Source organism: Scleropages formosus, chromosome 7, assembly GCF_900964775.1.
Source record: "Scleropages formosus chromosome 7, fSclFor1.1, whole genome shotgun sequence".
Lineage (NCBI taxonomy): Eukaryota > Metazoa > Chordata > Actinopteri > Osteoglossiformes > Osteoglossidae > Scleropages > Scleropages formosus.
Window position 1 is genome coordinate 5,674,442 of NC_041812.1, and position 25,672 is coordinate 5,700,113.

The 25,672-nt window shown below is 44.6% G+C and overlaps 1 protein-coding gene across 14 annotated transcripts in view; it reads right to left on the reverse strand.

Annotated features, from left to right (window-relative positions):
• The window catches only part of LOC108937704 (protein scribble homolog), a 71,918-nt gene that overhangs the window by 14,541 nt on the left and 31,705 nt on the right, over positions 1-25,672 (reverse strand). For 10 of the 14 annotated variants that reach the window (XM_018757772.2, XM_018757783.2, XM_018757782.2 and 7 more), the window contains exons 4-32: positions 25,327-25,416; positions 24,393-24,449; positions 22,742-22,805; positions 22,008-22,082; positions 21,243-21,387; positions 20,671-20,789; positions 20,014-20,213; positions 19,548-19,714; positions 19,113-19,240; positions 18,865-18,990; positions 18,155-18,337; positions 17,459-17,857; positions 14,949-15,011; positions 12,052-12,141; positions 10,543-10,620; positions 9,905-10,225; positions 8,851-8,931; positions 5,668-5,889; positions 5,454-5,564; positions 5,190-5,366; positions 4,916-5,032; positions 4,557-4,745; positions 4,218-4,328; positions 3,846-3,902; positions 3,084-3,140; positions 2,614-2,694; positions 1,186-1,254; positions 624-671; positions 206-328 (exon numbers count right to left, since the gene is read on the reverse strand). In XM_018757772.2, coding sequence (XP_018613288.1) covers positions 206-328; positions 624-671; positions 1,186-1,254; positions 2,614-2,694; positions 3,084-3,140; positions 3,846-3,902; positions 4,218-4,328; positions 4,557-4,745; positions 4,916-5,032; positions 5,190-5,366; positions 5,454-5,564; positions 5,668-5,889; positions 8,851-8,931; positions 9,905-10,225; positions 10,543-10,620; positions 12,052-12,141; positions 14,949-15,011; positions 17,459-17,857; positions 18,155-18,337; positions 18,865-18,990; positions 19,113-19,240; positions 19,548-19,714; positions 20,014-20,213; positions 20,671-20,789; positions 21,243-21,387; positions 22,008-22,082; positions 22,742-22,805; positions 24,393-24,449; positions 25,327-25,416 — 3,748 coding nt within the window. The remainder of the gene's footprint in view (positions 1-205; positions 329-623; positions 672-1,185; positions 1,255-2,613; positions 2,695-3,083; positions 3,141-3,845; positions 3,903-4,217; positions 4,329-4,556; positions 4,746-4,915; positions 5,033-5,189; positions 5,367-5,453; positions 5,565-5,667; positions 5,890-8,850; positions 8,932-9,904; positions 10,226-10,542; positions 10,621-12,051; positions 12,142-14,948; positions 15,012-17,458; positions 17,858-18,154; positions 18,338-18,864; positions 18,991-19,112; positions 19,241-19,547; positions 19,715-20,013; positions 20,214-20,670; positions 20,790-21,242; positions 21,388-22,007; positions 22,083-22,741; positions 22,806-24,392; positions 24,450-25,326; positions 25,417-25,672) is intronic. The other 4 variants (XM_018757784.2, XM_018757774.2, XM_018757773.2 and 1 more) reach the window with 3 other exon arrangements.

A 25,672-nucleotide genomic window follows, 5' to 3' on the forward strand; every position in this document is an offset into this window, starting at 1 on the left:
GGTAATGATAATGAGCTCCACACAAATAAAATCCCACCAATGTGTGAGTTGGGTCCAGCTGAGAACATCTGGAAAGTGAGATCACTATAAACATGGTACATTAAAACCATTATACCGTAATTGATGGAGTTGAAATGTACAAGGCACATACTGATACCTCATGCAGACTCTAGCCATTCCAGAGAAAATCTGCTACGGTTCTTACATAGGCCGGGGAGGTGGCAGGCACACCTCCATGATGGAAGGCCTTTGGACTGTTCCTGGTGTCTTGGTTGACTGTACTGTTCGACCACATTCGAGACAGAGGCTGGATCACACCTGGTCTGGTCTTAAGGAGGCAAAGAGAAGAATGAAAGTACTATGAACGCTTTTCCAATTCCATTCCTATTCCCTGGTTATAATTGTCTATTTTCACTAAATGCATCTGATTCCACAGCTGTTACAATAACATTAAAATTTTAATAGGACATTCCTACATTCTTTACATTCCCAGATCCCGATTTTTACTGTTACACTGAGGAAATAACCCACACATAACAGACAACCTGTTTTTGAAGTCCCTCACCAAATGCAATTTAATTGCTAAGCTCCACATTAGAAATATCTGATGACAAGATACTCACTGGTATGTTTTCTTTGGGAGATGCAGTAGAAACAAAATGAAGGCTTGCCTATGACAGACAAAAAACCAAGCTGTCATTTTTTGATACAAACAAAGATGACAACACAATTGAGGCTGCAGTCCTCAAGCAGTTTATTCTGCCATATGCCTTGAGCATAGACCTGAGCATGAACATAGAGCACATCTAGAAAACACATCCAGAGATCATGACCAACAACTGCCAAAGCAGCCTTTGTAACTATTGAGACAAGGCCTGCGCAAGCAACTAAGTACTTTTTATCCAGAACTACACGTTCAAGTCGAAAAACAACATGAAAGGCCTGATTGTGGTTGAGATTTATAAGCACAAGCTGCAGATGGAAACTTCAGCGTATATGACTAGGTTCTGAATCTGTGTGCCAGTACAGCTGACTGGGAAGTCCAAACAGATACAAATTGCAGTTAGAAAAATTACAGGAAAATTCACAAATTAACTGAAGTTTAACAAATGGGAAACAATCATGTTCACAGGTAATTTCCATGGTGATGCATTCCAAATGACCTATAAGGTGGTGGCTACTCACCGGTGAGCTGGGGGAGCCTGCAATATCTCTACTAGGACTATGGACTCCCTGGGGTTCGGAGGACAGACCCTGAAAAGGAACAGACACATGCAGAGACAGCACAGGGTCACCACCCAAAGCGAATAGCATACCTGCTGGCAGGCCTTTCAGAAGCAGTATGACATCCTCTGGCAGTACACACCTCCCTAGACCTCTTACCCATGGCCCCCTGTGGAGTCATGTATTCAAACATACCGCTGGATGAAAGGCATTTAATACCCAATTCACAGTTGCACTGAACAAAACTGAGCTGTGTGCACTCAAAAAAAATCAGTATAATCTTTTTTATTCACAAAAGAGATTAAACAGGGAGTGCGGTGGCGCAGTAGGTTGAACCGGGTCCTGCTCTCTGGTGGGTCTGGGGTTCGAGTCCTGCTTGGGGTGCCTTGTGACGGACTGGCGTCCCGTCCTGGTTGTGTCCCCTTCCCCCTCCAACCTTTTGCCCTGTGTTGCCGGGTTAAGCTCCGGCTCCCCGCGACCCCATGTGGGCCAAGCAGTTTCAGATGGTGTGTGTGTGTGTGTGTGTGTGTGTGTGTGTGTGTGTGTGTGAGTGAGAGATTAAACAGCTGTGACTGGTTAGTTACACAGACACACAAGGGAAACTTCAAAGAGATTTGATATTTGTCACAAAATCTCATATCTCTGTCAAATCCAAGCTCAGAAAGGGCTGGCATAGGAGCAACCAACTGTATACCGTAACCATTCTAAAATGAGGACTAAAGCAAACCAAGCCAGGGAAGCCACAGTCACCCCGATAAGTCACCCCTGGATTCTGATGTAAGTGACAAGAAGTGCAAATATATTGTAAAAAATTAAATCCTTAATAAAGCCAAAAAAGCCATTAAGCTTAGACTCACTTATAAAGTACCCAGGTTTATCAACATGCTATGTTCTTGAAAATAACAAAATGTGTATATCACAGCATAAATTATTTAAGTGGGGTCTAGAGTGCAAAAAAGTAACTTTTTCTGCAAATGTACTATTATCACAATTACAGTCATAAAAAAGCAGGGATCTGGTGGTCAGACTCCTCCACAGTGATGCCTACCCGTGGCAACGTTATTGAAGATCAAGAAGAGCTTGCTCACAATTTTAGGCCCTTGGAAAAAAAAAATGTGTACTAGGCCAAGACTGGCTGTACTGAAATTCACAGGTTAACAGACAACTTGTGCAGAGTGAAGAGGAAGTAAAGTTTTTCCTCACAAGGGTGAGTACTGCTCCAGTCTTCACCACCAATTTCACAACTCTTTACACTTCGGAAACCTTAGTCTACCTCTTATCTTAGTCTTTCCAATAGATTATATCCAGGAATATTCAAAGAGCCATGCTGTGGAGAAGCAGTTCAACACTTAACGATCAGGCCCTGAGATGAACAAGTCTGCTGCTCACCCGCATCACCTTTTGCAGGCTGGTTGTGGGCAGAGCAGCCAGCGTCCTGTAGTCCAGTTTCAGCGGCCCAGTGCCAAAGGTCTGATGGGCAGAGAAACATAGATCAGAGCATTAAAAACAGGTCCAAGGAAAGGCGCATCATTAAACTTTAAACAACATTGAACACTGCAGCCTAAGGATAAAGTGCTTTGGATCTAGATGGAAAATGAAGAACCCCATATCATCCACTTGGACTGCTGATGATCTCAGACACTGGACACATGCACAAAGGCAAGAATTTGCTCTTGTTAAAAAGTTTCACCATTTGAAACCAGCTAGTTCAGTATGTCCAGTGAGCAAGATGTGGTCTCTACTAGAATCTCATGGCCTTGGCACTTCACAGCTCATCTTGTATCCTGAGACTCAGCGTCATCCCCTCAAAGCTGTCTCCCTCTGCAGGAGTGGCAAGGGATTGACACAGGTACTCTCACCTCAGCCTCCTTCTCCAGCAGCCGATTGGCCTCCTCGCGCTCCAGGCGCATTCGTTCCTTCACCAGGGAAGGGAGGGATGTGACGTGAAGGGGGAATCACACCCATGCACAGAGTTGCAGACATGCATAAGGTGTGCAGAGAAGTGGCGTGAAATGGGATTATGCAAAACATGCAAAGTGGGAAAAATACAAGATCGGTTGAAGGAGTAGGAGTGACAGGATGTGGTCACATGTGACCAGACAGGTGTCAGATAGGAAGGATGATACATCATAGAATAATGGAGGAAGAAAGAGGAAAAAGTGAGAGAATGGTCGGTAGATGAAGGGACAGAAGGGGAGAGAGAGAGAGAAAAGAACCCATACAGTTAAAGAATTGTTCATTGTTGTTAACCCCCAACAGGCAAGGAAGGGTTAGCTACAGTCGAGGCTAGTAAGGAGAACCCAAGAGAGAGACTAGGGAAACCCAGACACCCCATAACCAGGGAGAGACCGCATAAAAGTACATGTATAGGTTTATAGAGTATCTGAAAATGGCACAATTTTGAAAAATGGCCATGTAACTCCGTATCTTCACAAAACCTTTTTAAATTATGGTTAATTCAAATGAACCACTGCACTGAGGTAAACCACTTTGAAGCACCTGAGCACTGTTTACACATAAGTTCAACAGATGCCTTCTTCATCAAATCAAATGTTCATTCCATTGTTCCCCCCTTCCATCATGCTTTGAATGTAGTTTTGTGACAAAGCGGCTCAACTCACCACATCCTCTATGTCCTCCTTGTCCCAGCGGGGAGTGTCTTGCACCATCTCCACTTCCTACACAGAGGGGGAATAGAAGTTAACCAGAGATCAGAGGGTCAGACTCTACCTCCACTCTCACACACCAACATTTCAAACTATCAAGACTTCTCTCTGGAGCAAGTGATTTTAAATAGTCTTCCTCAAATGTATTCAGCAAAGCAAACCATATTCTTTACAAATAATCAACAGCAAAAACTTTTTGACAAAGCTATCCCAACTGTAAATGTTGTCAAACATAAGATACTCATGTTTTGATTATTGTTAAAAAGAACATGCATCTCCATTGTTCTTTCCTACATTCCACAAGACAACACTTCCTGCTAGAGTCACCTTCTGCATGATGGCCATCTCCTCGGGGCTCATGTCTCGGTCGATGGAAGAGATGCTCTCCATGCTGTTCTTGCGGACGATGAAAGGGTTGGCGATGATGCCAGGTGAGGACTGCAGAAGCATAGATACCATAGCCTTCTATGTTTGCACTACTCCCTCTGAGACAGGTGGCCAGATACACATTGGCTAGTTTTTCAGTGCGCTTAAGTATTTGATAAGTTGATCTTTTCACCACCATTCAATATTTCCAAATATTTGTTGATTTGCCCACAAACCAAGTTAAACTGTTCAAAGCCTTTTTGTTACTGGTAGCTTTTCTGACTGAAATTTCACACAAACCTCAACAGCAGCAGCATCTCGTGGATCAAAGCCATCGCACACCAGTATGATCAGCGAGTCCCCAGCAGCACGCAAGACGCGTACAGCCTCTGTATGGCTCATACCAAGAAGACTCTGGTTGTTGACCTCCAGGATGCGCATGCCCACCTGTAGTCGGCCATCCCTGGCTGCTGCCCCGCCAGAGCTCACCTGGATGTGGAATGGGTGTAGATGTGGGTCGTGACGGAATGCTTCTCAGCTGTGCTAAAGGTAGCCTCTAAGATGCATCTGTACTAGCTGTGTCCTCCCAACAGCACCTCGTTCTGTAACCCTCCTTAAATATATTTCCATGTGAAACAAGTTCAAAACTAGGAGAATACCTTGGAGATGAAGACGCCTTCATCAGTGGGGTCAAAAGGGTTACCAGCGTGGCCTTTGGCTCCACCACGGATGCTGATTCCCAGCTTCTCGCCAGGATACTTCTGGATCTCAATTTCCTGCAAACAGTTTCACTTTTGGGGACAGGCAACAAAAGGCAGCAAGTTCTTCTAGGGCTAAGACAGCCCAAAACGAGCGAGCTATTCAGCTCTCTGTGAGCCACGGAAAGCAAAGACAGGCGAGAGAATGAGGCTTAGCTCAAGTGGTGGAACTCACCTGCATGCCTGGTGGAGCAGGGTCTCTGCGTACCAGCATACGGATCTCATGTTTGCTTGAGAGCAGGGCACGAACCGCCTCTTGGTGCGTGGCGTGACGCAAGTCAATGCCATTCACCTCCAGGATACGATCGCCCACTCGTAAGCCACTGTTACACGCCAAGCCCTGTAGGACAACCTGGGATACAAACATATACACACAGAGGGTCACTTTTCTCTTGTGGCTTACTCTGAGCCATGTCTCAAACACTGGCTTTCCGCTCACCTTGGAGATAAATACTCCAGGCTCTGTAACTCCGAATGGATGGCTGGCATGATCACTGCCTCCCACAATACTCAGTCCCAGAGGGCCACCTGTTTTCACCAGTGTGACTTCCTGTCAAGTGCCAGGGGAAGCAAGGACTACATATGTAAACACAGACTAGTACATCTTCCATTCACGTTGGGTGTTCTATATGTTCACCAGACCTCCTGCATACCTCCACAGGGTACTCATCCTCCAGAGCTCGGTTTAGGTGGTTTGCTTGCGATTCCTCCTGGTCCAAGGACTCACTGGGCTGAGGGGGTGGGGGAGAGTGTGGCCGGGCACGAGGAGTGTCGCCCTGGTCTCGCTCCACCAGCAGGGTGATGGTGGGGGAGGTGCCCGTAAGTAGCGCTACTGCCTGGTCATGTCTGGCATCTGTCATGTCTACACCATTGATCTGTATTGACAGCAAGTGAGGGCCATATCACCCATAGGAAGCGCTGCCACAAGGAGCTACAGCACCACCCACCACAACTTCTCTGCAGCCCTTCCATTAAAGAAAAGAGCCAAAGACCATGCCTTGAGCCATTCAATTTCCACTTGACCACTTGCCCCTTCAGAACAATCATTTGTTTGATGCTAGATTTTCGAAAAAAAAAATCAAACAGCCACATATCCATGAAAACTTGGACAGTGTAAAAAAGGCCTATTTTAAGTAACTAATATGTGGTTTTCCATTATTCTCATGTACCTGAACTACTTCAGTATACACAGACAATGCACTCTATTATATGCAAGTAACAGTTTTTAAAGTGAATAACTGATGTAAACAAGTAAATGTACATCACATGCTTTGTGAATACTTGGATCTTAACATTCAGTATAATAAAGCAGGGTGCAGGTCACTACTGAAAAAAAACAGAGCACTGAATAGCTGCCAGTGGCACTCCATGGCAAATGGACATGCTGCAGTGGTAATGAAGGTAGAAAAGGACGGCACTCTCCACAGAAAAAAAAATACTGCATTTCAGAATCTGTACGCTGATGCATTTAGGTGCTTAAACACTGAAGGTGGCAAAGTGTCAAAATACATTTGTGCATTTATGCAAATATATTTAAGATTGAGAGTGTTGTCCATTTCTATTTCATTCATTCCATTTCTATTTGAGGCACTGAGCTCCCCGTACTGAAAAAATATTTATTTCAACAACTAAATGTGTATTATTTCAACTTCAACCTAAAAAGTAAAAATGAGTCAGCACTGAATTAATGTCAGTTATGAGAAAAAAGATGCAGGGACCATATTACTGAAGTGAACTATAACTTACATTAATGTGATTGAAACTGTCATTCTTTAGTGTGACATTACAGGAACAACGGTAAGTCTGAGGTACTGCTAGTACCATCTCTATCAATTTAAACCTTGGTGTGGGACAAGGTTTCATTCTTAGTAACAAAATTTCATGAATTGTGACACAATCCAAATTATGTTAAGATTGAGGTTATAAGCACAGTGCATATATGAGACAATTTAGATGTTTTTATGCTTTGTGCTTAAGATGATTGTGCTCCAGGGCTTGTCCTGGTAAGCTCTGTTTTAAACGCTTAAGACAGAAGAATCTCAGGCAGATGGACAGAGAGAGGAAGAGGGGGGAGGGGAAAAAAAAAAAAAAAAAAAATACAGGCAGAGATGAGTGAGAAGTTGAGTGGCACTGGCAACAAACGTTTTAGCAATTACCAGAACACAACTTCACACTCCCATATCCCTCAGCAGAAATGGGTGAAAACCCAAAACTAAGAGGATGCCTGACGGCCGAAGCTCTAACCGCAGAGCACGGTGATTTGTACTGTGTCACTGAGAACTCCTAGGTCTTGATTGTCAATGTGAAACACACCCACACTTCACAAGGTGCAGCTGCTCTGAAAGAGGCGGAGTTTTAGTAAACAAATGCAGTCCAAGGAATCTGTGCTAAGAGATGAGTGCTAGGTCCTGGACTCAAAATATCAGTTACTAGTCCATCCAGTTTTAGTCTTTCCCTTAGTCTAAGATGGTCTCGCCTCAACAAGCCAGTCCGTCCATGTGATTATATCCATCTGTTTGTTTTAAATTTATTTCACTGGATGCAGAGTCCCGTCCTAGTGAAGTAAGTGATACTGCTTTGTCTGTTCCCGTCTCTCTAGTCTGGCCAGGAGAGGCCAGCAGACATCATTTTAGTGAGGCACAGGTTCTCAGTGGATGCAGGGTGATCGCCTGGCATCTACTGGAAACATACGGAGTCTTTTTAGTCATTCTTCAAAAAAAAAAAAAAAGGCTAATTCTTCCCATCACTAAGCATCAATTAGCACATATACAGCATGCATGTGTATACAGCCAACCATACATTTAACAGAGCATTCTTTCATGAAGTGACAGATGTGAGCTATTCGACTGATTGTCTGGTCATAGAAACACACAGAAACCAGCACTGACCAGACAGTATCGGTTCTTACAGAAGGCTTCTGTGGCTGTTGCTATGGCAACACATGCTGTTACCATATCAGCAGGGCCACAGGCTCCGCCCACATCCCCTAAGACCACACCCACCACCAAGCAGGCAGAGAGACGTGGTGAGGATTAGACTGATGGCCATGCAGAGAAAGCAGGGAGATGGAGAGGAGGTGTACACAGAGAAGAATCACCCAAATGACCACAGTGCCCTTCACTGAGAGATAAGGGAGAGAGAAACCATTACCACTCAAAACACAAGATGATAGAAATTTAATGGCATGACATCTGGAGGCAAAGCAGTGATTTCTCTGCACAGAGCTGAGCTATGGGGGAAACACTGTACTGTAAAAATTGTACATGTATATTAATAGGGGGAGAAAGGTATGCATAACGTACACACTTGATATACAAGTGGTCTGTAATTTGGAACACAGAGCTACACAAATGTTCACAAGATTTGCATGCAATGCCATCTGGGAGTTGGGCCAAGCAATCCAAAACACAGCTCAACATACTCTCATACAAGAGGCAGTTTAGGCAGCCAGGCGCAGACTCAGCAAGTCAAGAAAGAAATTCCAATCTCATGCAAAAAGTGGGTGTCTGTCACTTTGCTGTTTTGTAGGAGTGTTTGGAGAATGCAAACACACAGGATGTTCTATTTCAGTGGAAGGCAAGATACAGCCACAAAATATGTAGGCTTTCATTTTCACTGCTGATCTTTTCATCTCATCAATTTTACATGTACAACGCTCATTTATGCTGCATTGTGCTGGTATGGAATGCTGTCATCTTGTTCCTTCTTGGCAGGCATGTGCTCTCATCATTCTTATGTATTGTGAATAACTGATAACTGTTTATTGTATGACGGTGGTATATCACATCAGCATAAGCTGAAAAACAGATGCGAAGATGGGGAGGAATTGTACTCACAGAAATGACTCTGTCCCCAACCTGCAGAATGCTATCACGATCAGCTGCTCCTCCCTCGGCGATGCGGGAAATGAAGATGCCCTGATAACACAAAAGAGACACCCATCCCAAAAGTGAAAAATATGACTCACACTTAAAGTCATCACATGTGGAAAAATTTGCATTACATTATCTTGTGGGCAGTATTTTATTTGAGAGTGAAAATAAGCAATATGCCAAGAAGAGCAGCCCACGAGGGGGCTGTGGGAACCAAGGGAAGAAGAGCCATTCCCCCCCCCAACCAGCTATTCATCTTCCTGCCCAGTATGTCACTTTCCACAGTGCCGCACTGTCAGGCTGTGGCTTCACACCCCCAGGGGTCCACATGGGGTGGCTTTCAGTTGAGGGGTCACTATTAGCTATACGGATCTCTGCGACCAGACGACCTTACAATAGGACTTGCAGTACAACAGTTTGGTACTGGAGAAACTCTAGGATTTTTTCCCCATCCTTCATGAATTTGAAAAGAAACTGAATAAAGAAAAACAAATCCCTTGAAAAAAAACTAAGCAACATCAGATGGCTATCAAGTATTACCTAGGAGTCACTTCTTTAAACCTTTATGACAATGGCAGGGCTATCAGTTCCCTTTCTTCTTCGGAAACACCTGTGGGTCTTTCTATATGACTGGCTGTCATTCGGATTTACCATGAGGCTGTGACAAAACATACAACTCTGAAAGATTAAATGAGCCATAAAGAATTAACACCATGAACAGGAGTGGAACAAAAGCATGAAGTATTCATTATCCTGCACTGACTTTAAAAAAGCTCTCACATGTCAGCAAGTAAAGCTGTGCAGCAGCTGAATTCCCTACAAAAGGAGTCATTTCATTCCTGAGTACAATCTGTGTACAGAACAACTCTTCAGTGCGAAAAAGCATGCATAATTATACTTGTAGAGACGTGTGTAATATTACATGCTTGTTCTGTGTGAGAGCAGAAATCATGTTGCTGAAGTTGATGTAAAGTCAGAGACGCTCACACAAAGTCCCCAAACCAATATAGGTCCTCACCATATCACCCACACGGTACGGCGTTGAGCCCTTGCCCCCAGCAATGCTGAAGCCCAGGCCCTTGTCATTGCGGACAAGGCAAGTGGAAAGGCGTTGGCGGGTTCCTTGAGAGAAACAAGGCTCCGTGCAAAAAGGAGAACTGCCACTTCGTCGCTCCCGGGGGAGGTAATCGTGCTCGGGACGCAGAGGTGTGGTGGTCACAGCGTTTTCTGGTTCCACCATGCGCTCCCGCAGCACTGTCATGGTAACAGAAGCCCCTGAACTCCTCAGAGCTTCCACCGCCTGCTGGTGCTCTGCCTCATGGAGGTCCACCCCATTCACCTGGGCGAATGGTGAGAATCACAGGAACAAGGATGAAGGAATGGGATACCAATACTGTACTGTGATTACACCTCACACACAGCCCTGCACAGGTCCCCCCCGCCACCGCCGCCGACATGCATTAACTTGCCTCTGCATCTGTGTACCATAGACGGTTAAGATAAACATAAGAATTCAAATGTAAGGAGACCTACTGTAAAGACTGAATGTCCCATGTGACAACATGCTGTGTGAGCAGACACGTTACACTGTGATGACACCTGACAGTACAAGGGTTATTAGGCAAACGCTCCATGTACGCAATCTGTCGGATTTACCTCCAGCAGTTTGTCTCCCACTTTGACACCTGCACGGGCGGCAGGGCCCTCCTCAGACACCCTAGAGATAAAGATGCCCTGGGACAAAGAGGAAGAGATCCATTGGATATTGACACACGAGTCCCCGGTTCTCTGACCTTCGCTGGGCTTGGATTTCCCAGGATTGTGCGTTAGAACTAGCCAGAATTCCATCTCCACTTTCGGAAGCAGTTTACATCTACATTTATTGTTTTCTTTATTTATTTATTATTTCCAAAGCGATGTACATCTCACAGAAAATACAATATGTGCATTACATCAGCAGAAATAGAGACTTCGATACAGACTCGTGACTCTAAAGCACACTTTTCACCATACAGTAATTTCCGTACATAATCCACGGTAACCAGATTGCATTTACAACCTCAATTTACTGAGATTACATATTGTTACTCAAAATAGAAATGTAACCAAATTAATTAATTGTCAGAATTGGGTCCATCGAACGTTAGCATTAAGCATACCACCACATACTGAAGGCAAAAAGAATAGCTAAATGAGGTCAATGTCTTGCGTCTCTGGTCTCGCCGATATAGACTGCTCTGGGAGTGTAATATTAGCTCTTAAAGATCAAGAAAAACAACCTTTCAGGCTCCTTTGAGAAGAATCTAGGCTTTTATTAGGCTGATGAAAAGGAATTTAATGAGATCGCCACTAACACAGCAACATCATCCAAACTGTTTAACAGCAAGGATGAAAACAGCCCTGACACACAGATCATCCTGAAGGTTGGGTTCTATGAGGACTATCAGCCAAAGAGAGTCTAAAGAAAAACAACTCAGTGGAGCTGAGGGCGGCATGGTGGCACAGTGAGTAGCGCTGCTGCCTCACAGCACTTGGACGGTGCGAGAGGACGTGGGTTCGATCCCTGCTCAGTCTGTGTGGAGTTTGCACGTTCTCCCCGTGTCTGTGTGGGTTTCCTCCGACTGTTCTGGTTTTCTCCCAAAAGACATGCTGTTCAGGTTCCCCCATAGTGTGTGAGTGACAGAGAGAGAGAGTGTGTGTGTGTGTGTGTTCCACTGATGTATGGATGAGTGACCCAGTGTAAGTAGTGTATCTAGCAGTGTAAGTCACCACAGTGAATAAGGTGTGTGGGCTGATAACACTACATAGAGTTCATTGGAAGTCACTTTGGTTAAAAGTATCTGCAAGATTGGCACTCTGAAAACATCTGGTTCAATCTTTCATAGAAATCTGTGATTTCGAAATAGTTCATATGAGCCTTCCTTTCTGGACAACACTGCCGTTTTTCCTCAGAGTATAAATGCTGAGGATGCCACGGTTGCTAAATAACAGATAAACCTCAAGTCTGTTAGGTCTTGACACCAAATGTTCATAAATTTGTGACTAAAACTAGTACTCCAAGAATGTTTAATCCCTAGAGCACCACATTATGTTCACCCACATATGGTGATTTTCACCTTACATGGTGAAGAGCATGAACGAAAAGCATTCCGATCTACTCCTTACCTCATCATCCCCCTTGTAGGGTGTGGAGCCTCGGCCACCTGCAATGCTGATTCCCAGTCCCCCTGTCTGGCGCACGATGGTCAATGTAAGCTGGAAGCAAAGCACAGGGGGTCACGGCACAGAGAGACTTACCCTGCGGGACCCTCTGGGACCACACCCAACATAAAGCAGTCTTCACTGTTGTCGTTCTGGTGTTCGCAAGACTTTGGTATAGTTCCAAATCACCTTAATTGCCACTTTTTATTCCCCCCCCCCTCCAAACTTTTTCTACAGGTCAGCATATAACCTTTAACATTTATGTTACTAGACAAAGAGGAATCATTCCCTGTTGCTGGCCACCTCATGTTCAGATTGGCTCTTTGACAAAACTCCACAGGAGACAAAGGTCTGATATGGCCTCGTGTTTTGGAAACCCAATCATGAAACACCAATGAACAACAGGCTTAAAGATTTAATGTGAAATATCATGATAGTAAATGGCTGAGGATCATCACAGCAGTTAATGTGTAGATGAAAGCTTGAATGCTGTTTATGTAAAGACTAACAGAAAGAGTAGAGATGAGATGAAGGTTAGTAGGAAAGTAAGGAATGCTGGTCTCCCACTAGGGGTTGGCTTCTGTACTTTAATCCTCCAGAATGCCTTGATTTGAACACAAAGACAACTTTATGGCCCCTCCATGTATATCAGCCAAGTATAGAACATGTTGCTACCTAAAAGTGCATGATACTCTGTTACACAGTGGCAACACAGGTAATAAACTGTATGCAAGTTGATGGATTTATAATAAGCAGCAAGCTCATAACAACCCCCTTGTTCCAGCATCAGCGAAAACACACACTAGTTTAAAAAATAAAAAAAATAAAAAAAAAAACTCACCATAATGTGATCATTTACAATATTCAATTTAATTCATTAATGCAATATATAATTTAACATTCAAATGGCAACCATTTTTACTCCAGTTTACTGTATTGTACTTTCAATTTAGAAGTGCAGATTTTACAGGTCTTGTGTTTGACTTTAACTGTACCCTTGAGCAAAAGTGTACAGGGGCAGATTGTTACACCAAATATGGTGAATATATCATCTCGGGTGGGTGGGTTTGACCTGTGAAATCACTACGGGGAGGCTGCCATTTGGACTGCTGTCTACAGTAAAATCACTTAAGTTGTAATTTTTTCAGTATGCTCTTACTGTATGAAACAATATATCAAAATAAGATGCAACTTAATATTTTTTGTAATGTTTTTGACATTTTTAACTGAACAGTGACTGACACCAGAAGCCACTGGTAATCCTTTTGACTTTTTAGTAAGTTTCTAACATTCTCTAAGTAGTACTTTATCAGCTGTGTACGATTTACTCTAGGTTTGGAAGTGAGTGATTTGCAGCCAAAGCACAAAATCACTGTTAGAAAGCAACACAATTTGAGCAAATACAGCAAAAGTGCACAAACTAATAAAGCCCGATTTCTGGTAAAGTTTAGAAGGCAACAGTGACTCTTGACAATGTCCATCCCATTAGTTGATGAGCACTTGCATCATGTATGCTGGCACTCTCTGTACTATATAAACGTAACTTTTTTGTACGTGTGTCCTGTTGACAGGCAGTAAGGTCACACAGGTTCGCAGAGTTCTGCTTGCCCGTCTCTGCACTGACCCACACTTTGACCTTATCGGTTTTGTTAAAGGTGCCTTATAGAGAAATGTGGTTTACATCAGTCTGGCGTACAGCTCAAATCTCTGAGTGCAGAGAACCCACCTGTAATTAGCTAATCCTTTGGGGGGGGGGATTGTTTTATGGCACTGCAATGTGAGTCAGCAAAAACTTACATGAGCTTAATACTCAAAAGTAAGATTCTGAAAAAGGTTATAGCCTTCAGTTATAGACATGCAACAAGGGACAATAAGGAAAAAATTTATTTACCAGGCTAGATTCTTCTTCTCCCAGATACTTAAAGAGAACTCTAAGGGTTCAAATAAAGAGTACAGCTGAAATACTGCTTTCCTTACAGTAACTGTTGGGATATCTACCTACAGCACAGTAACAAGTTTCAGATTGTCAGGATTCAGCTGCATGACCTCCATTTCTAAGAATTTCTGAAATCACCATTCTTTTTTTTTAAAAAAAAAAGGTCACACATACTGGACAGGAAATTCTACTTCCAAGAGCAAACACACAATACTGATACAATGCAAATGAAAATACCAGACTGAGTCAGAAAGACTGATGTGGGACAAATCTTGCAGTGCAGCAGGATTTCAAGGTGACTTAACGAAAACATCCCTTCCCTACAGAAGTAGACTTCAGTGTGCTGATCTGAATCAACAGGTCAACCCTCTTGTTAGACATCAATGAGAATCTTAATGAGGACTAGAAGGGGCCAGAGGTACCAGCCAGTCCTGGAAATGTGCAACCAAAAGGGAGACGCAGCCTCAGAAAGAACAGGGGTAGGTGGAGAAAGGGGAAAAGAGGAGAGCAGAGATGGACTGTGGACAAGCCAAAGCACAGCAGAGCCTGTTGGGAGTGGTGGCTGGGAGGATTCGATGGGAGGCAGGAACAGCAGTAGGTGTCTGCCCCATGGTGACAGTCTACACTAGATATGGAAGGTCTAGTCTGGCAGAAAAAGCAAGCAAAAAATTAAGTGCAAATTGGTGGTCACATCTAGGTCTGCATACGAAACTACACCCCCAAGCACACATCCTTCTCTCCGTGCCAGGCGTCACTGCATTGGCTGTCCCAAGACAACAGGCTTGGTTTAGTTCTTTTCAGGTGATTGGCTCAGGTTAATGGTGCATCTCGAGTTTAGCCTGTGAATTTTGTGGTTCCCATGGGAGTATGAGCACGTGAAAGAGGGCAACACATGGAGAGCGAATGGGAAAGAGCAGGTACAGACCTCTTCCTCCTCAATTCGAGCAGGCTCAATCAGCAGATTATTGACTTGATCAAATGACACCCCCTGTTAGGACAGGAACCAGCAAGAAGCATGCGGATTAGTGAGGCCAAAATAAAAACCCTCACACACTGGCACTCTTGCCCACAAGCTGCAACTGCGCTTCCCTTGCAGTCACACAAGTGGCCCCCACACCAGGGAAGAGCTCGGTGAAAACCACAGCACCACAGACTAGTGCCCTACTTCGTCTCACAGGTGCTGAGGTCAGGACCGAGCAGCTACACCAGACACACATTCGCGGGCCTCCCACAGAGTACTCATTGCAGGGGGCAGGAGCGGAAACTTGAGACCCAGGATGAGGAGGGACCAGGGAGAAGAGTATAGTGTGCACATGGAGAGTCCAGGAACAGAAATGTTGTGGTACACTCCCTGCCAGGCTTCATGGCAAAGAGGAGAGGAAAAGCAGGTGGCAAGCAGAATTTATAGCTCTACCTTAGGAGTTTCGAGCCCTGTGGTGTCAAAATACAACCTCCCCATAGAGCCATGTCTTATGGAGTGAACAGCATTTTTACCCTTTGTGGGCCAAACAGAGTGCAGAATCTGCGTAAGGCCAAAAATTTAATGCAATGTATGATGAAAAAGATGCATTTTCTGGTACTCCAAACCCAGCCACGGGGCTGTCCACAAATAGTTTCTATATACGCAAATAATCTCAATTAAATGGTCTGGTGATGTCTGCAGATGTGTTACGTTCAAGTCTTCACATGGTTTCCACATCCACTGCCATAAACGCAGTCGAGACTGATCCAGAATGGCCTGCCCCCCTACATACCCACTCATACAAATTCACACACACAGAAATGGAACTCAAACTTGGGAGAGGTCACATCTGGTTTTCACACACAGATAAGTAAGCTGTTGCCCTGGGTTCCTACTGCATCTCTGTTATATCACAGAGTTATGTCTCTTTCTGCGTAGAACTACTATGATCAGTCCTGTTTGCTACTATAAATTTAATGACTAATTCTCTATAAATGTACATATTATCGCTGTTGAGGTTCAAAATGTACATGATCAATAGTAGGAAACTTCACATCTTGGGTCATCGGATATAACAAACCAAAAGACTGATAAAAATTGGGAGAGACAACTGCCAGCCAGGCCACAGAGCAACCAACAAGCAGGTTTATGGAACCCAGGGCATGTTTGCATGACATCAAAAATATCTATCCTTTTTGCAGATAAACTGGATCAGCATAATTAGACAATAAAAAGAAGAAAACAACAGGAATATTGTTGGGTACAGATATGTGGGGGACTTAGAGAAACAAGGCAATTAATAAAATGAACTTTAAAAAATGAGAAAGGAGAAAATGACACAGAGCACTGGTGTCGGTGTCTGCGGCAAACATGGTGTTGAGGGCTTCTGACCTAACCTTCAGGGGAATGTGTTGGCCCCAAAAACAGGCAGTGGTGCTGAGTCATCCCCCTGAATGAGATCTTTACATCAAGTGGTGTCTCCGAGTCCTGGCCTGGTGCCAAGTGCTCGGGCACCAATCCCAGCGGCGATCATGCAAACGGCAATCAAGGGCCTGCCAGCATCCGATAGTGCTCCCAAGCGGTTGTGGTTTATGTGTTGGTGTAAATCCATGTCTCCAAAGTGTTCTCCTGTGAAACACTCATCTATCGTAAGAGTAATGAATTGCTGCAGCAAAAAGCCAGAGCTGGCCGATTTAAGTCCCTAATGGCTGCAGGCCTGACTGGTTTACATTACGCCTTTCGTTTGTAATTCGGACAGGAAGTCACCTCTGCTGGTGCTCCAGGTGTAAATCAACTGACAACTGAGAAGTAACTAAAACCTACGGGTCTGCATCTCTCCAAGACCTGAACTTTCTAATCTAAAGTCACGGCATAAACAGGACATGTTTTTATTAAGTTCCCATCCTTAGCTATTCATGGACCACAGCGAGTGAGCACAGGAAATGGGTGACAGAGCACCCAGGGCAGGAAATGCACTTTTGTGCAGGTCAACATGCTTGCTACTATGCTGAAAAAGGTTTGTGATAACAATTACAAATGGTTTTAAGGGCTGGTTTAATCAGCTAGAGGGGGAGAAAAGCCAAGACCTGCTGTCATTCACAAATTCTCAATCCTATTCTCACTGGAACTTTTTTTTTTTTTTTTTTTTTATTCACTGGCGGGTTTGTGCACCAGCATGAAGGCTTTCACCTCGTACTGGGCATGATCCTATTTGTAGATGTCACAGCTTAGACAATGTGGGTATGGGTTCATAGGAAATTAGGCAATTCTTTCACTGTGATACCCCAAACCTCAGCCTTAGGGAACAAAAGATTGGCCTTTCTTGCTGTGGTAAAATTGAGTTTCTGCTGGATCTCTGCAACAGCTAGACAGACCAACAAACAGATCAATAACGGGTTTCATATTTGAGAGAAAGCTGTACAAGCTTTTGTAAGAAGAGCTCTCTAGAGGGTGAGGATCTTTCTTTAGCCTACCTTAACAGGCTGCAGGGATGAGTTCACCCTGTCTGTCAGCCTGCTATTGTCTAGCTCCTCTATCCTGGGGTGTAACGCAAGATCCTCTTCTTCCTGCTGCTGCTCAGCCTCCTCCTCCTCCTCCTCCTCAGGGGGCTGCTGGCGGGTGGGTGTGCTGTCAGGGCTGAAGCCCTGCAGTAAGGCAGCAACCGCCTCAGGCTTGGGTAGCTTAGTGATCTTGAAATGTTTCTTGTAGTGTGGGGTGTCTTTGCGGATGAGCCGCTGCCTCTCCATGGGGAAGGGAGGCCGCTCGCCCTCATCACTCTGTTCGGCCTCCTCCTCATGCTCTTCACCGTACCCCTCCTCCTCTTCATCATCGCCTCCGCGGATAATAGGCTCCTCTGCAAAGTGTACTGTGGGCTGCAGAAATAGGGAGGGAGAGACAGAGCTATGGAGAGATTCCTATAACACCATTACCTCGTCATTTTCTTTTTCGGCAAGACATTTTCCATGAGTGAACAACATAAATCTTACTACTTATCCATTTATACAGCTTGATACAGCAGAGAAATAAATCTGGCTCTAAACCATCACTCAGCACAGCTCCGCCAAGCATTGATGCCTTCCTTAAAAAATGTTTGAGTAGTTGGACAGTATTTTCCTCACCAGCACAGTGCAGAGTGAGGATAAGAGAAGACTTTTATAAAAGCAATTTACCTCAATATATTCAACCTCCATTTCATCTAGCGCCTCCCCTTCCTGCTCCTGGCTGTGTCCATCAACTGTCCCCACCCATGCAGTGGTCTGACCTGGAACGTCCTCACGGGAGCCTGCGGAAGCTGTGCTGTTCGAGGCTTGGGAGTCATGGCTCTGATTGGACAGACCACTAAGACGCTTCTCCTAAACAAAGACAGTAGAGATATGAACTCTGAGGTTTGTGTACATGTACCTGGTCCTAATAATAGTTTATGATAAAGTGCTGAATGAAAAATAGAAATTAAAAGGCACACAGCTAAACATAAATCCCACATTGTTTCACTACATGAAGCTGGACAACGGGTTTAGAAATTTGCACTACTACAGATTGGCGTATTGACTTCCTGTCTATTGATGTACAGGTGGTCCCCGATTTACGATGGTTCGACTTATGATTTTTTCGACTTTACAATGGTGAGCTGGCGATAGACGTTCAGTAGAAACCGTACTTTGAATTTAGAATTTTGATCTTTTCCCAGGCAAGTGATATGTGGTGCAATACTCCCTCGCGATGCTGTGCAGCAGCAGTGATCCGCATCTCTCAGTTTGTCACGCAGAGGTGTGTATTAAATGCATTTTCGACTTACGATATTTCGACTTCCGATGGGTTTCTCGGAACATAACCCCATCATAAATCGGGGGCCACCTGTATCTACATCTGCAGACAGTACCTCAGTGCTTGGTGACAATTCTGCTTCTTCAGGCCGAGCTGTGTATGGTTCATTCCTCCTTTCCTCTATGACCTTCTTCATCACTTTCAGCTCACTGGGATGTGGTGTCGCCCTCCTCTGCAAACCCTGGCACCAGAATGGACAAGGTATCACAAATTAGCTGACTTGTACTGAAACACAGACATACACACACAAGGAACAGAATCACATCATATGCCTTCATGGCTCAAACTCCAACCTGCACATACCTTGCGCTCAGCAGCCGTCTCCTCATCTTCCTCCTCAGCCTTAGGCTCCTCCTGGAACTGGATGGTGGACACACGGTTCAGGTTACTGTCTGTCCAGCTGTCATCCACCGAGTTTGGAGGCAAGTCCTCTGTGACAGGAAAGCAAGGGGAGGGAAAGGTTGCAGAAGAGGCACAAATACAGCAGACTGTCAATGTCACTGACAGTGACAAAGATTAGCGGCACATGAAGAGCAGATGTAGCAGAAAACATCTGCTCTACAAGAACCTCATTCTACTCCTTATAATGGATCACTCATTCTGTCTGAATAAAATAACTACCTGAAGACTACTGTGGATCTGTTTCAAAAGTAATTACTTTGTGCAAACAATCATACAAAAAAAGATTGATAAACAACAGTGTGTTGGGGGAGGACGGGGAGAGGGAGTGGAGCTCACCGAGACTGGGTGAGGGCTGCTGTGGCAGTAGGTAGCAAGTGAGCACTTTCTCCCCAGTCTGCTCATCATCCTCCATCTGGAACTTAAGCATGGGCTGTGACTGGTTCTCAGCCAGCCACATGGCTTTGAGGTTCAGGTTGGCCAGGGCAAAAGGTAGGTTCCGAAGCCTAAGGCCAAGATGAGATCACAGGAGCATTTAAATTGGGTGGGGATGGGGCAGAGAGGGCGAGTTGTGCCTCTAGTATAATGCATATCAAACTGATTCTGTCATTTTCCAGAAGAAATGTGGGGCAAGGGGGTTACAGCCCTGTTGCAGGTACATTAAGAAACAGAAAACCTCCTAAAATTTAATTATTCACCGCTGCGCTGATCACAACCCTCCCCTTGATTTTGAAACATACATTGACCGACTCTGATCTTTTGTCCCCACTTCTGTTGGCTCCACGTTTGTGTGTGTGTGTGTCACCTGTTGCCTGCCACATCCAGCACATGCAGCTCAGTGGCGCCAGCCAGTTCAGCAGGCAGTCGGGCCAAACGGTTGTCTCGCAGTGAAAGAACATTGAGGCTGGTGCAGCCTCCCAGCTCCTCCGGAACACTGTACAGCCGATTCCGGTCCACATTTAGATTGTTCAGCTTCTTCAGCTTCCCCATGGAGCGGGGCAGGGTCTGGGCAAAGGAGGCAGAGAAGTGAGAGGGGGCAAAAAGATGGAAGAAAACTTTCACAGGAATACATAAACTGAGAAAGGAGGAAGAAATAATGAAAAGAGGAGAGGGACATAGAGGGAGCTAAACATAAGGAAGATGATAGAGAGGCTGTAATTCTGAATCCTGGAATTCACGCAGGCAATGATGGGGCTGCCTAGGGGGGTGGGGGGAAACAGACTGATAACACATAAGAAGCAACCAAAGTAGAAGGGAGAAGTAGGGCAAGGTCTGCGCAGAATGAAACATACGTTTCTGACAGCTCATCTTCACAGCTACGGCTCGGCCTTGAGCCACAGGTAATCTTCACGTCACGGAAAAATAACAACCGAAAAGACGCTTGGCAAAGGGAGACAGCCAGGACACAGCAGAAGGAGAGAGTGCAAATGATGCAGGTAAAATATATTTCTGGTGGGCACACCTGCAGCAGGTTCTCAGTGAGCACCAACTCCGACAGATTCTCACACTCGCCAATGGAATCTGTCAGATGCGTCAGGCGATTCTGGTCAACTTTGAGAATGGACAGCTGCTTTAGAGAACCTAAGGAAAACAACCAAAAGGTGACACTCGGCCAAAACTACTTCCAGCGCAAAGAGAGCCTGTTTTCACCGCGGTGTGCAAGGCCTTTATTATCGTGACTGCCATTTCTGTCCAGTAGGGGGCGACAGTTAATTTCATGCAATAAGATACTTTTCTTTTATACTCCAGCGTTATGACAGCTTTGCCTTCCTTGTTGTGATGTTCATGCAAAGCTGAGTTAGTACACAGTCAACCCATGACCTCCTCACACTCCACTTCTGGCAGTTCCTCCTGTAAAAAGCTGGCCTGTTGTCAAGGCAACTGATATCAGTTGAAAAGTACAAAGTCCTTCATTTTTTTTTTTTTAGTGCAACAATCAATGGCCCTGTGTTTTGTACAGGTTGATATCACACCCCTCCCTGCTGTTACCCCTAACTGCTCACATTCCTCCCCACAAGTGGTAGCCCATTTCACCTAGTGTGTCTGGGAGGAGCTCCAGTAGGTTCTGGCTCAGCAGCAGGTCAGTGAGGGCTAGCAGGCCACTAAGCTCTGGAGGCAACTGCTCCAGTCGATTCTCGGACACGTCCAGACACACCAGCCGTCGCAGGTTGCCGAGCTCCTGCGGGAGGGTGCGGGGACACATAGGCACAAGGATTAGGGAGGTTTGTTTTCCATCTGAGCCACGTGGTTCTGAAACATGACTCATTGCTTTCTTTCATAAGCACAAGAATGTTTACAGACAGACAGGTCCACAGCAACTAGCATTTCCAGTTATAAAGGACATACAAGTTATGAGACCACTTCTGGACAGAGGCGATGGTACGGGAAGAGAAAGAGAAAAAAAAAAAAAAAAAAAAAAAAAACAATTTTACCCTCCAGAGAACTAAATTCATTGTGGGTTTTAATAATAATTTTATTATTTAAACAAAGGAAATGGGATTCATTCTAATGAGTGTGCACTAACATATGAACAAACTGCAGGTAATGTTAAAATTATGGACTGTGTGTCATTTTCTTAAAGTGATGCTGAAAATGCATTGATGTGAAATGCACATGCAGTATTAATCCACACTGTGCAATTAACTAAGGCCATTCCTCCTTTCTGTTATTGCCATCCTTTTGACCTGATAATTCCAAAGTCTTTAAGACATCCAGAAAGAACCGAAACCTGTTACTTCCTATCACGTCCCTCCCCCAAGATCACAAGTGTGCCAAGGGTTAGGCCGAAGCAATACGCACTGGAGGCAATGCGGATAGGTGGTTCCGGTCAAGCAGCAACTCTCGAAGGTTGGGCAAAGCTCCTAGGGTGTCCGGCTGGAGGAGATGGTGGGGTCAAACAGAGATAGAGAGAGATGGGAAATGAGGAGGCCTTTTAAATTCAGCTGGACTCCATACAGACTTCCGTCGTTGCACAGTAAGGCAATTCTAAAGTCTGAAGAACAGGGAAAATAAAACCTGCTCCATGGGAGGAGACTGGCTAGAGAACCATCAGAGAAACAGATTTACAAACAGCTTCTGTTTGAAATATGAAGTGCAGTGACATCTCCTGTATTCTGATCAAGGTCCACCTGCTCCATTCCAGTATCTTTGTAACCACAGCCATGTTGATGGCTGGTGGAGAGGGAGGAATCACACGGATACGCATATAACTAGAAAACACACCCTGCGGTCCATCATTCCCTCAATTCTTGACACAATCAACCACTTGTATACTTTTCCAACACAAAGAAGTGCTTGGTTTCAGAGTTCTTGACTTCTTGTCCACAATTAATGTGGACAAAAAAGTCTCACAAACAGCCCCCGCTTCATTGAAGAGCCGATCTCAGCCTTCCACCGACCCAGAGATTCTAGGACAGTTTATCACAAGGTTTCTTCCCAGGCCAGTGTTCTTCACCATTGTTGATACTAAACTGCACAATGTCAACAATGCAACTGACTAAATGCTGTATAACTAGGTACCAACAATTCCTTACCAGTACTTCCAGTTCATTGCTGCCCAGGTCCAGCTGCTCCAGCTTAACCAGGAATGACAGTGACCTAAAGAGCCCAAAAGAGAGAAATCATGACACACACACACGCACACACACTTTATGACGTTCTCCAAATAATACAGCAAGGACAGCTCATGCTGACATACTACAGAAATTCATGGTGTCCATGTGGTGCTGAGTCTCAGACTAGTCTTAAGCAGCAGCCAATCAAACAGTAACGGAAAAGAATGAACTTTTCTTTTCGCAGGCATTAAAAAAATTCCCCGTCAGAGAAGGGATGCCCTTTGTAGACAGAATGTAAGGACCCTTCATTAGTTTCCACATAACTGGATTAAATCAAGCTTCTTTTTTCCTTTATCCATTGTTGTGTGCTTTTAGTTCAGCGTAAAACAGCACTCAGTAGTTCCACTCTGCGAGATCCTGGCACAGGCATAGAATGTTCTGGAAGGAGGATAGAGGAATAGTGCAAAAGACAGAAAGAGCAGCTAGAAACTGCTGTGTGCCCTACACAGCAATTAATATTAGTATAATAATTATTTGTGATGGACTGGTGTCCCATTCAGGGTCTTGCACACCATACACTGTCTTGCACACCATATTTCTGGGACAAGCTCTGGACCACAATGAAACCTGCATGAGATAATGAATCATCATCAACAACCTTTGTCTAGCTGATGTCTTTGTCCAAGGTGAATTAAAACCAACTTTACAATGACCTGGCAATTTGTACAGCAGAGTAATTTTTACTGTATCAATGCAGGGTAAGTACCTAGATAAGAGTATTGCAGCATGAGGGTGATTCGAAACAGACACCTTCAGACTTTAAGGCAACGGCTCTAACCACTACGGCATCTAACAGCGCAGCTGTCGACTGGGGGATGGGTGGCAGCCAGCATGGAGCACCGTGTAACCAAAATGCACCAAGCCATTATGCACAGTAATTACTGAGTGACGAGCCAAAGAGGAGCAAAATGCAGAGTACTGAGCGCCGTACTCATTGCAGCCCTACAAATAATGTCTGACAGTGTTGTTTGCAAGACATTTCGCTGGAAAAATGAAACCTGTTAGGCTGCCGTATAGATTCTTACTGAAATGTTTTAATTCTCTGAAGGACCATGTTAAAAATTCAGAGTTATATAGAAATCTCATTACTTCATACAATGTGACAAGAGGGGAAAACAAAAAATACATGACTCCAATTGTGCAGTGGCAAAATCTATTAATATTACTACTACTACTATTATTATTTTTAGTAATGTCTTTCTCCAAGATAAACAATTGACAACTATTGATACAGCTGAGTAATTTCTACTGGAGCAATTCAAACATACGTACCTTGATGAAGCAAATCAGTGCGAGGATTCACACCTGTGTCATTTGAATGGAAGGTGGCTGCTCCAACCACTACACTCCCCATTGCCCACTAGAATTGCTGGGTTTATAGTCCAGTGCTAACCATTATATACACAATCTCTATGACGCACATTTGCATACCTCAACTAGGAGACAACCTGTCTTCTCAGTCCATTACCCAGAATAACAAAGAGCAGCCAAACTGCACCTCTTCTTCAAGTAAATTTTACAGTGAAGGAAGGAGGCATTCAACCTCCTGGCCAGCGAGAGGCAGACTTACGTGGGAAGGGTCTTCAGAAGGTTCTCTCGCAGCTCCAGGGTCACCAGGTTGGCCAAGCTGAAAAACCAAGACGACCTGTTACTGGCATGTATGCTTCCCCACTTTACAATCTTACACCTAATAACCATTTACTCCCCTGCCTAAGACAACTGGGACTTTGTACACAAATGCAGCAGCCTGCTGCATGACAGCTGTGCATTTAACTGGCGAAGTAAAGCTTGCAGAGGGTTGTTGCCCTTGCCCTAAAGCGATACACTTGAGAGCCTGGAATGTAAATATTATCATTCTACACTTAAGAACCAATAACCTGCGGAATTTCTACATTTAAGGAGAGTGGAACCTGGAATTTGTTATAATGAAGGCTTAGGGGGCACATTCTGGGGCCAAAAAGCCCATTAATTCAACCTCTCATGCTCTGCGCAACTACATAAATATACAGGACACAATATTTGTGGCTTGACTGAAGTCATACAGTTGCCATGACGTAACTAACAATGCTATCACCGAGTTATCCTTACAGGGTCATCAAAATCTTCACCACTAAAAGATACGGCAGAAGATGGAGGTGTATGTGCGGCAGCTGGTATGCTTCAAGCAAACGCAGACACGCCATGTCTGTAAGGGCAAAGCTGTAGGAGGCCGAGGGGAGAGGGAGATCCGGGAATGGAAGGTGTCAAATGTACCGGTGAAAGAGGGAGGAGGAAGGGGGACATTCAGCTGTCACTGTGTGCGCGCGCCAGGGCCGTATAGTGTTGTTTGTGTGTGTCTGTTTGTTTATACATATATTTATTGTGGTGCCTTTCTTTGATAGTATGTTTCTGTATGCGTTTATCTTTGTGTGAGTGTAGTCAATTTATTGGTGTGCCTGGATGTATTCAGGCATGTATTTATCTTTGTGTTAAAACTGGGCGCGCACGCACACAAGGATACTCACTTGCCAATGTCATTAGGCAACGTCTGCAAAGACACATCGTTGAGAGCCAAGTGGGCCAATCCTCGTAGCTGAGTGAAACCCTCAGGCAGCCTAAAGCAAGAGAGAGCAATTGAAAACTGTGTGTGTGCGGTGGAGGGACTGAAGGAGAAGCCATACATTCTTCTAAAAGCTGCAAAGACGAGACAATTTCATTGTTCTGGGCCCATGCACTGCGCTTTCTGCTCCTGTTATGTTGTAAAGAGGCAGTCACACCAAACTCATTGGAGATGAAGACCACAGATCACAACTGTACATTAATGCATCTCTATTCACACTAATAGAAGTCCAAGGCCCAAAAACAAGGAAC